We start from the raw sequence: 12,733 nt of genomic DNA, 5'->3' as shown, positions 1-12,733 counted from the left end.
AATATTCTCCACAGGGCTTCCCACTGGGCTTAAATGATGGACACATTTACACCTGGACAGATGGTTTGAGAAGAAGAGACTGGCATGACAACGAAAGCATCAGGAAAGACAGCCAACGTGTTGGTACGGGCACTAAATCCACTGAATATTTCAGAATAGGCCTTTTCTTTCATATAATTGATACTTGTTCCTCTCGAAGCATATGCAAACCTCACATTATCACAGCATAAAGGACATCAGCCAGACTAAAGAGGAATGATTTGATGATGATGACGTTTTCTTTATGGCTTTCATTTAGGGTAGGACATTATTTTAGAACCCCTGCCAAGCTGTCTGTGTAAATCAACTGGTTGCCCCTGTGGCTAAAGAGACTTTATTGATCCGTCTGAATTTACGGCTGGTTAATAATGTAAGGGTGTCTTTTTGCGGTGTTAAATTTTAGCTGCATTAGGTCCTCGGCAGTTAAGGATATAAATGGCTGTCAAGGTGCTTACTTTGGTGTTTATTTTATTCAGCAAATTCCTTCCGGGTTTCAAGGATGACCCAAGGTGCTCGACAGGATATGGTTTTTGGACACTCTTAGTGCTAGATTTACTAAACAGGGCAAATTAGCGTTAGAGCGCAATTCCATAAAAGCGTCGATAGGAAAGAAAAAATCTGTGGTTGATTTACTGACAAGGTGCGCATTAAAGAAAACAGACATAACATCTTATTTCCATAATGAGCAGTGCTACTGACCAAGAGCAGTGCAAATAGCCGCCTGCTTTAACACATCATTTTTGGGGTGTTAAATAATAGCACAAATACTAGTAATTTGACAAGCACGAACATTAGTATAAGACGTTGTGTGATTCATTTGAAAATTTTGCATCTGAATGAAAAACTTCTACAGTACAAATGCATATTCAGGAAAGTCAGGTTCAAAAAAAAAAAGTTGCCTTAGAAAACTTTCCATAGCCTTCCTAAAGCAAACATTAGGCTGAACTTTATTTTTAATGACTTGAGCTACTAAAAGATAAAGTTTTCATTTGTTCTTCACATTTCACAATAGAATAGATTTAGAAAATAGATTTTTGTGAATTATTATAAACATGCTTCAGTTTTTTCAAACCATCTTTTATTGAAAGATATGGCAGCGCCAAGTAGTTTGTCCTTGGAGGCGACACAGCAAAGAATATTTATTTTTAATCTTGCTCAAAGACACCATGCATATCAATGTTTAGGTGTTGCTAATAAAATCAGTACATACCTGTGTATATGGAACATCTTTTGTAACGCAACCATAATTGTGGTATTTTTAAAACTGTGTACAGAAAACTGTATACCAAAAGCAGTTACCACACTTAACCTTTGCAATTGTTGCAGTCTATTTTGGGCTCGAAAATATAAAGCAACATGCTCAGGGTTGCTAGGTTTTCACAAGACCCACCTAATTGCTACTCAAAACTAGCCCAACAAAACTAGGCTTCAACCCCATTTTATATTTGAAAAATGATCATTTTTCAAATATTGGACCTTTTTTGGTGCAAAAAACTTTGCAAACTAATATCTAGAAATATTTTAAAAACTCTGAAACTTCATTTCATGACCCCTTTAATATAAATAGTGCTTTTGTGCTTTAGTAGCTTTTAAATTCCACCTTTATTTTCTAAATGGCTTTTTAGGGCCTGCATTTTTCGGATGAATGCCTTTTGACATTGCAGGGCTTTTACATTAGAAATCATTTTTAACTTCAGATACTTGAAAATACTCCTAAATCCCAGATGCTAAATGCGAGTGCTCAGGATAGCAAATAATTGTGTGCTGCAGATAACTGTATGAAAGCAGGTACCCAGAAAAAGGCTTGTTTTATAGCCCTTTGGAATAAAAACAAAATAAAAAAAGAGAAGTCACTGTATTAGGCAGGGAGATTTGTCAGATTAGAGGGAGGATGGCTTTTCTGGCGCCTGCAGGCAGGACCACGTCCTTCTGCATATGGCCCACTCGGCCCAACTGTTCTGTGTTGACCCATCACGTTGGAGCATGCTGCACTATTCTATCAGAGGGCTTTCAGAGCACACCATCTGTTGGTGACAAATCTTATGATAGCAGCCTTCATTATAAAAAAAAAAGCCCACAAATTTTTCATGAATCTAGTTCATTGGAGATGGTAGTACATGAATGCCAGAAAAGAGTAATGGGTCTTTCATTGATTACAGCACGATAAGGGGTGTTTTTTGTTTTTTGTTTTTTTTTTTGGTAAATCTCGCTGAAACATACAAAAAGGCCTCAGTGGCACTGCTCAACCCAGTTTGACAGCTGGTCCTTTGAAGCCAGCATAAGCATGTTTGAATAGCACTGCAAATTTCAAACAGAAATATATAAGCATGCATATATACAGTATAGAAATATGTATGTGCACATATGTAAACACTATAAATATATTATTAGGCACAGAATAATTTAACATTCAGAAGAAGTAATTGCTAGGTTTTACTTGTCTTCAACTCAGCATGCAGAGACCTTTAAATCACAATGACAGTGACATTCAAAAACCACTTATTCAGGGGTGGATATCTTGGTGTGTAAAATTACCAAGTTATATAGGCTACATCTCATTATAATAATTCAGGAGTAGACTCTGAACAGAGGTCTACCTGATACAATACAGAACCAGTATTTTGCTTGTTGTGCAATTATACCAGCTGAAAGAAATCTGTTGCCTCTCCTATCCACATGCCTGTCAGGGATCAAAACCGCAATGCTTTCTGAAGCTTTGCCCCAAAAGTTCTGATAGCAATAATAAACTCTGCATGGAGCTGTTGTTCAATGCTTTTAAGAGGCAAACACGTGTACACAGTTACACTGAGGGCTTGTGCGTAGGAGTATTAAAATCTGTAATTTTGCATTATGATTTAAATGTTTTGTTTAACTCCGTTATCATGCCAGAAAATGCCAGAGGAGTGGGTGTGAAGTTATTGTAATTATGCACATGTCACAGAGAGATGACTTTATGCTGAAATGCACCAAAGGTATATATTTAATGAATAAGGCACACAGACATACACACAAATACACACATTTACGTACATATATACAGTACATACAGTATAATCAGGGATGTACACACACATTTTATACATGCATGCATGCATGCAATACATACTGACACATACAGACCCCTATTGATCTGTTTTGCTGGAATATTCTGAGTGCTCCTCATTAGTAGAGCTTTCAAAGGCATGCTTATATATATATATATATATATATATATATATATATATATATATATATATATATATATATATATATATATATATATATATATATATATATATATATATATATGACATCCCTTATATATATATATATATATATATATATATAAGGGATGTCACAATACTCAATATAATATCAAACCATTCGGTACGACATCCACGGTTCAATACGCGCTTGTGAATTGAGGTATTTCGGTTTTGTATTTAAATAATTTCCTTGTTTTATTTCTCTTGAAATTTGCTGTGTGTGTGCTGCTTAATTTCACGTGCTAAGATGAGGAAACGCCTCCCCATTTGAAAAAGCAACACTGAAGAGCATCTTCCCTTCTAATGAAATGCAATGATAAGCCTTTGATAAGCAGGATTCCCCTGGCAAAAATTGCATTCCAGGGGCTAAACATCACATTATTGGGATCGCTTCAACCCACGGACATGAAAACAACCCACTGCAACAGTGTTAAAATAGCCCAATTTCGTGGAAAAACCGCGGACTCTGCAAAATTGCTGTAGGCAGTAGTGCCGTAGGTAATCGCAGCGTGCCAGTATACAGGCATATCACACGGCTACTTGTGTGATATTACTTTTAAATAACAGTTTAACGGCGCGAGTGTGTAAATACATAAGAAACAACTTTAAAAACCCTCTTTTGTGCAAACTACTTCCTTCTGCCATGGATTCAAATCTCAGTTTAAAGTTTAACAGCTGAGCCCAGGCCTCTGTTACTAATTTACTAACTTTAGAGCTAATAACAAAGGAATGTTGATACACTGTAGTTTATTATGAGAGAGAGAAAGGTGGGCTGAGCGAGTGTGATGACCTGCATCTATAACAGCATTCATTCTTCAGCTCAATCGTATATTTACAATAAAACATTAATTTGTCCACTGAGGAAAGCGATATCTTTTTCATACTATACTTTAATTTAAGCGCTGCTTAGTGCATTTGTTGGCTGCGTCTTACAAGGTGTTGTTAAAAGTAAAAATACTTGTTTGCAACCCTGTTTTAGTCTCTTTTAATATAAAAGTCTTTGCAGTTGACTAAAAATTTAACTAAAATCATCATGAAAGCACATACAGTTTCCCAATACTAAATATTATTATTAAATACTACTGTTATTTTTATAAAATATTATTTATTTAGTAAACAACAACAGCCTTCATGAAAGCTGCTAGGCAATTCAGTCAAAAGTACAAAGACAGCACACTGCTATACAGCATTAAATGTACATAAAATATAATGTGATGAGATTTTGCCCTCAGCCAAAACTGTTTGCTCAGGAACAAATAATACATCTAATATACCAAAGAGTGCCCGTTAAATTTACCTAGAACGAATTATATCTCATGTTTAACCACTATTGAGACATCAAAGCCAGTGGGAAATTCCAGAAGATCTGGCCAGGGTAAGGCTGCTCTCACCAGGTTCATGAGCTCTGAACGGCCACTGACATCCTGAGCTTACATCTCAGAAAATATCGAAGCGAATTTCAAATATAAGTTATCTTTATTAAGAAACCGCATATTTGAAGTCTAAAATACTGCAAGCTGAGTAACGTAAACGGTGAAACAGTTGGAGTTCTGATATCACTAGAATATTGCACTCCTATCAAACAATATATATAATGTGTATATATAATTCTCACTTAATATCCAAGAGATGGTACTGTCATGAGTTTTCTCTAATTCTGGTAAAATTGGGTGTTTACATAATAATAACATCACAACAGCCCTTTTTTATGTGTGTGTGTTATTTTGTTGCATTTTTTTTCCTTGTCAAGTGACATCAAAATATGATGAAAATATCAATAGATGCATTTGACAAAAAAGACAAAGACCCCCTTATGTGTTGTTTTGTTTTGAAAACTTTCTATTTTGTGTAGATCAAAGAAAGTCTCCTGCATTGAATTTTCTGTTCTCAGCCAGAATGTTTTTTTGTAGATCAGACAAAAGATCTGTCGGAATGCATTAATTACATTGGTAGGATAGTGGTTTGGTGTTGACTTCAGTCTGTCATGAGAAAATTCCTCATAGGAATATGAAAATGAAAGCTGGAATGGTAGGAAAATCCAGTACTTTCTGTATAAATATCCTATTTTCAGTGGGGAAGTTAAAGCGGCAGCATGAGAAGTAATTAACATTTTGATCAGTTTTAATTCTCCTGTGCAGGTAAATGAGTGAATGTTGCTATCAGCACTCTGTAGACTGTTTAGCTTAGATATGAAATATTAGTTTATATTAATAATGTCAGTAAGCCCTTTGGTTCCAAGTAATTCAAAACTACATTAATAGACAGCTTTTAACAATTTTGGAATAGTGTTCTCTGAAATATGTGCCATATTTAATATTTTCTTTTGGAAGAACATGGCAAAAGCATGTGTGCATACGTGTTTTTGGGATGCTAGGTTTCAGTATCCATTTGGCATTTAAACATTCAGGAGAGGATAAAATGTTGTTTAATGATTCAGGCAAGCAGCTGTTCTCAGGGAGATATTAGTGGCACTGATCGGTCAATTACCTACTCAGGACATAAGAAAACCATTTAAAGTAGAATAGTTTCTAATGAAATGATACTGTGCAACCTACATTGCTACTACAGCACTTATTCTCATGTTTTATCAAAGGGTGCACGTCTTCTAAAAACTGAAATGCTATGCACTGCTTCAGACAGCTTGAGACTTGTTTTAGCACTTTTAAAGGGATAACTCTCATCTTCCCACCCTTATGACATTTAAAGCTCACATGAGCTTTCTTTACCTGTAGGGAAAAAATGTTTTACAGAATTTAAAATGTGCCTTATTATAGTGTCAGGAGTACATATAAAATCATTGTAAAGTCAAATACAGATTTACTGTTAAAACAGCAGTAATCAAATCAATTTATAAAACTAACCAATTAATTAATCTTTCAAAATGTAATCACATTAAAAATTACATGCTGTTTAAATTAAAACATGGATAAAAATGGTGGTATATTCCTCAAAAATAATGCATTAATACATTTAGTAGTAGTAGTATTAGTACTGCTACTATTGTGCAAAAATACAGGTGAAGTCAAAAGTTTACATATACCTCGTAGAATCTGCAAAATGTTAATTATTTTACCAAAATAAGAGGAATCATACAAAATGTATGTTATTTTTTTATTTAGTACTGACCTGAATAAGATATTTCACATAAAAGATGTTTACATATAGTCTACAAGAGAAAATAATAGTTGAATTTATAAAAATGAAAATGTTCAAAAGTTTACATACACTTGATTCTTATTACAGTTGTCACCTGAATGATTCACAGCTGTGTTTTGTTTTGTTTTAAGTTATAGTTGTTTGTTCTGAACAGTTAAACTGCCTGCTGTTCTTCAGAAAAATCCTTCAGGCCCCACAAATTCTTAGTTTTTTTTTTTATTATTATTATTATTCTGAATTTTTGTGTATTTGAACCCTTTCCAACAATAACTGTATGTACTTTCCACACTGAAAGTTCAAACGCTCACTGATGCTTCAAAAGGAAACATGATGCATTAAGAGCTGGGTGATGAAAACGTTTTGAAGTTCAGGGTAAATTTTACTTATTTTGTCTTTTGGGAAACAAAAGTTGTTCAAAAGTTTTCACCCCTGGCTCTTAATGCATGATTTTTTCCTTCTGAAGCATCTGGTTTGGTCAATAAGCAAAAACTCTTCAATAGTGTTTACTTTTGCACTTTAGTATTCACATGCATTATTTACAACCATTAGTAAGAAGGGTATGGAATTAATAGAATTCCCTCTAGTTCTCTCTATTAATAGATTATGGCATTTGAAAAATACATTGCATGCGAAATTGAAATAGCCAAGCACTATGGCCATAGTTACAATACATTTTTGTTGTATGGAAAAAAGCAGAAAATACTGCAGAATAACTCTTTTTGTAGTCCACAGGAGAAGGCATTAGGATCAGAATTACATAGGAGTGGATTTCAGAATTAGAATTTTTATTTGAATATTCCATTAAGTACTGATAAGTGGGATTTCCGTCAACTGTGACAGACAGACACAGTGGGAAGCGGCTGAGACCATAATGTACACTGCAGAGCCAGCAACTCAGTCAGCATGTTGAGCCTTCATACTGGAGTATGTGTGGTCAGCATTCAGGGAAAGGCCAGGCTCATTGGTTAAGTTGTTTCAGCTATTCACTTATAAAATAATAATAAAATAAATTGTCAGTTCTCACAGCAGTGCTTTCTATCTTTGGAGTGGTGCATGGTCATTGTTAGTACACACATGCCCACCTTGTCAACATCTTGGCTGTGCTCAGCATGGTTGCTGATGTCTGACTGCATCTGTTTCAGGAAAAGGGGAGCATGGGAAACCGTACCCGCTCGCAGAAGATGAGTGTGATGACTCAGTATACAAAGAGAATGGCTTCAACATCTACGTCAGCAACAATATCGCTCTGGACCGCTCCCTTCCTGACATCAGACATCCAAAGTGAGTAGAGCTGATTTTCACAGCATGTTCACACAGTAACCAGCCTCCAGAGCTGCACAGCTTGAGCTAGACATCAGCGTTTTAACGATCCGTGGCGGGCCGTACTTACAAAATGTGTTTTAATTAACGGTTTTGTCCTAAATGAGGAATTAATCTAATTAGGATTAATTAGCTTAGTGATTTCAAGGCTGATAGGTTTTTTGTTTGCACACCTTTTGCTGTCATATACCATAAAAACAAAGAAGAGCAGGAATAACTGTATCTTTTTTTGTTTTAGCTTTTTAAAATGTTTGAGATCTTCTGACCATCAAGATATTGTCAATAAAATTATGACTGTAAAACCCCATAAATTTCTTAAAGGTACAGTTTACCCAAAAATTTAAATTCTGTCATTAACAGAGATGTATAGTAACGAAGTAGAACTACTTCACTACTGTACTTAAGTACTAAAAGGCCGTATCTGTACTCTACTGGAGTATTGTTTTTTTCTCCTACTTCCACTTTTACTTCAGTACATATTTTTGATGAGTTTAATACTTTTACTCCGATAGATTTTATATGTGCTGCATCGTTACTCGTTACAATTATAAAAATGTTACGAATCATTCCAAACGCACATTATCACTGCCAGAGCAGTAGATGGCTCTGTCACAGGTTTGAATAAGCTGGCTCATCATTGAGCGAATCAGACGATCAAAGAAGACAGCACTGCCTGCCTGCATTGAGAGCACTTTAGTTTTTGACATGGAAAACCCAGAAATTCCTCCTTCAACTCCTCCTTTCAACTGATTGTGGCGATGAGAAAGAAGACCACCCGTGGCCCTATTTAGAGTCCATGTTTGCATTTGAGTGAAAGACAATTCATATAGAATGAAGTGCTTACTCTGCCTCCCGAAAGATTGCGAAATAATGGCCTTCAAAAATTCACCGTCAAATTTGAAGAAACATATCAAGGTAAGTTAAAAATAATATAATACACAAAACACAGCAGTTTGAGCTATCCCTAAGCGCTAGATAAGTTAACTAACGTTAGGTACGCACGTTCATAACATGCTGCGATGTTCACTTAACGTTAAATAGCTGGCTATGATAAAGGCTGTCACGCTGAATGGTGTTTTTGACCCATCATATATATATATGATGCACACTAGTTTAAGAAGGGAATCAGCTGTGGAGAAAAAAGGCACAATTTAGGTATTCTTTTCATAACGTTGTTTCAAACCTGTTTGACTGTTTGACACAAAAAGATATTTAAAATAAACAAAACAATATATATATATATATATATATATATGATGTCTTTTGACTGCTTTCTTTAATAACTACATAACACAATACTTGTACTTTTACTTTCAATATATGAGTAGTAAATTTTAAAATAAACTACTTGCAATACTTAAGTACAAAAAATGTTGAATACTTCAGTACTTCCACTTAAGTATGGTGCTTAAAGAGCACTTCAACTTCTACTCAAGTCACTTTTTTGATAGAGCACTTGTACTTTTACTCAAGTCTGGGTCTCTAGTACTTTATACATCTCTGGTCATTAATTACTCACCCTCATGTCGTTCCAAGCCTGTAAGACTTTCATTCTTGGAATCTTTGGAAGACAAATTAAGATATTTTTGATGACTTGTATAGAAGAGAAGAAATTGTTGAATAAAGTCGTTATTTTGTTTTCTTGCGCACAGGAAGTATTCTCGTAGCTTTATGCAATTAAGACTGAACTACTGATGTCACATGGACTATTTTATTGATATCCTTACTACCTTTCTGGGCCTTGAACGTGGTAGTTGCATTGTTGTCTAGAAAGCTCTCAGATTTCATTAAAAAAATCTCAATTTGTGTTCTGAAGATGAATGAAGGTCTCACAGGTTTGGAACAACATGAGGGTGAGTAATTAATGACAGAATTGTCATTTTTTGAGTGAACTATCCCTTTAAAGATAAGGGTAAGTTACCTGAAGATGTTAGTATACTTAGTATTTTTTCCATTATTAAAGTTTTTCAAAAGTTTTTCAGTAAATAAGCATGTCTTTTGAAAATTGTTTAAAATCATCTAGACGCATGAAGACTGCAGAGATGAAGACTGCAGTCATATCAGAAACCTAATAAAAGCTTATTTGTTTTATGGTGGTTTGACTCATGGGAGACAGTATATTTAGATGAGTCAAATATGACTCACTTCATTTCTGTATCCCTAGTTACATTAAATATGAATTGTATATACAAAATATTATTGTAAATAAAAATGTCTGAGTACTTTATGTAAACACTCCATGTTGGAAAAAAAATCTATCAGAGTTCTACAAAGATATTAAGCAGCGTAACTGTTTTCAACTGTTTTCGGAGCAGCAAATTGTCATATTAGAATAATTTCTAAAGGATCATGTGACACTGAAGACTGCTAAAAAATTGCTTTACATCACAGGAATTAAATAAATATAAATGTACTTAAAATATATATGAAAATATATTAAATGTATATATATTTAAATAGAAAGTAGTTCTTTTTAAATTGTAATAATGTTTCATAATATTACAGTTTTAACTGTATTTTTGATCAAATAAATGCAGCCTGCAGAGTTAATAACACAAAAGTTTTGGATGGTACTGTTTCATATTTTGAAGTTAGAGAAAAATTGATTCTCAAGAACATTTTCTAGCACAAATGACAGCGCATGATCATCAGTATCAAAGCATAAAGCCAAAAAAAGAGACATTAGTGTGGTTCACAGTCTATCTATTTAGCAGTATTTGAAGGAGAAGGTCTGGTTTCACACTTCCATCTAAATGAGCTCCTTGATGGATTGATCGTTAATTGTTCTCAGAAGGCTCTGCACCATTACCTTCCCTTGAATGTCTCCACTGCCATGGATTTTCCCTTGGCAAGAACAAATCTCTGTATAACTCATGCACCAAAGAGTCAGTGTCTGAAGAAGGACCGATTCGTTACAGGGATGTCGATAACTAAAATATAATTTATTCTCCCTGAACAGGCTGAAGGTCCATTTAAGCATCTGCTGGCTTGCCAAGCTTCCAGGCTTTGATAATGTGAACGAATATGAAGTCTTTAAAGCATGTTTTTAGTGCAGTTACAAGGTTAGAGAATATTCTCTGCATCTTCTTAGTGAAAAAGTTTGCCTGTTGCTCGCCTGCTGTTAGCTGTAAAGTTGTGTAAACCCCTTTCAAGCACTGCAGACAGTGTTCCGGTGAGGAGCCTGGTGTGGGGCTTTTATTTACATCCCTTATAAAAGCCTGTGGCGCTCAGTGTGGAACCTGCCAACAGACAGAATGTGAATAACTGTCTCAATGCGAAAGCCAGCATGCCCGTGTATTCACTTTTAATGCAGGTAACAGAGAGATACACAGATGCTGCTGCAGCTTCAGTTTGTGCTAACAACAAGCAGAAAAAAATTGGACAGATTCCATGCTTTCTCAAGTAAAAAATGGCTGAGAGGTTTAAAAACACACATAGTCTTTTGAATAACAGAACAATACAATATTTTTTTATAAAACACATTAAAAACAACCAAGGTTGGGCAAAGTGCTGTACAGAATAGAATAAAACCTAAAAATGAAATAAAACAAGATTATTTAGAACACAACGATAATCAAGCGATCACCTTTTTTAAATCTAGATCTAGGCACGATAAGTAGACAGAGATCACTGAATCTCAGTGTTTTAGAAGTGGGGCCAAATGTTTACTGAGGGGCCAAATTGTTGAGGGCTTTATAAACAAACAATAGTATTTTGCACTAGCTGTAGATGGGAGAGGGAAGACTGACAAACACCATAATAAAGTGAATTACAGTAATCTAAACAATTTGTTACAAAACCATGAATCACTGTTTGGAAGTTATGTGATGAAAAAGGGTTTCACTTTAGAAAGTTGACGAAGATGAAAAAGCATGATTTTACAATAGCACTGATCTGTTTGTCAAATTTTAAGTTATGATCCTACAGGACAGAGAGCCAAGGCTTAAGTTGTTCTTAACAGTGGTTTTGTAAACCATTTTTATCATTATGCTTTAAAGGAAAATAGATCTGAGTCAGCATATAGATGAAAGGATACTCTATATTTGTTCAAAATGGAAGCCAAAGGTAGCTTGTACAGGGTGAACAATACCGGCCCATGGATTGAGACCTGTGGAACACAATTAAGAGGTGTACTAAAGGAGGTCTGATAACCAATACAAACACTAAAACATCTGTTGGTCAGATAAGAATGGAACCGCTGCGTTCACACTGCAGGCAGATGTGGCCCAAATCCATTTTTTTTTTTTTGCTCACGTGACTCAGATCTGTTTTTTTCAAGACAGTGTGAACGGCACAAACCGCATGGAATCTATTCTTTCAATTCCAAATTGTGCCACTTAGAGATATAGTACTAAATCCGATACAGGTCAGATGTTTTGCAAAGCGACCACAGTCTGAACAGTCATATCGGAATTCATGCATTTTTACGTCACTCTAGATCATGATTATGTGCTCATGGGAGTTGCTTCAAAGATTTTACTTAGCCAAATATATCAAGACAGTTGCAAAAGGTAGTCAGAAGTACAGTGCTGTGTCAGAACTCATAAGTATTACTTCTTCATATATATAAGCAAAACACAAGGGCTCGTATCATAAATGTTTCAAAACTGCTCTCTTCTGTCACATCCTTGTCTTTATTTTTCATACTGCCTGTGCATAATTTCACAGCTTCTGTGGCAGATCATACAATAAATAAACATAATCGCTTACTTAATGTCCTCTTTGTTTACTTCTGTATGACAGCACATTTACTTTTTCACTGTTGCCACAGGTTTTTTTTCAAATCCGTTGTTTGAAGTGACCCCACTAATGCTATATTTACCCCACAGATTGGGCTAGTTTTGGACTAGCTTTGAAAAGCAATTGGGTGGATTTTGTTTTGAAAACCTGGCAACCCTGTTTGTATTGTTCTTTTGCTCATGCGGGTCAGTTCAGAACCATAATCTGTTCACACTGGAATTCTGATATTGCCC

At 35.1% G+C, this 12,733-nt stretch overlaps 1 protein-coding gene across 1 annotated transcript in view; it reads left to right on the top strand.

Annotated features, from left to right (window-relative positions):
• Positions 1-12,733, top strand: part of galntl6 (polypeptide N-acetylgalactosaminyltransferase like 6) — a 211,814-nt gene that overhangs the window by 49,164 nt on the left and 149,917 nt on the right. The window contains exons 3-4 of the mRNA XM_051116816.1: positions 15-123; positions 7,583-7,721. Of these exons, the coding sequence (XP_050972773.1) occupies positions 15-123; positions 7,583-7,721 (248 nt within the window). The remainder of the gene's footprint in view (positions 1-14; positions 124-7,582; positions 7,722-12,733) is intronic.

Source organism: Labeo rohita, chromosome 1 (genome assembly GCF_022985175.1).
Source record: "Labeo rohita strain BAU-BD-2019 chromosome 1, IGBB_LRoh.1.0, whole genome shotgun sequence".
NCBI lineage: Eukaryota > Metazoa > Chordata > Actinopteri > Cypriniformes > Cyprinidae > Labeo > Labeo rohita.
The sequence above is the reverse complement of the archived record's forward strand: the minus strand, read 5'-3'. Positions and strand labels throughout refer to the sequence as shown.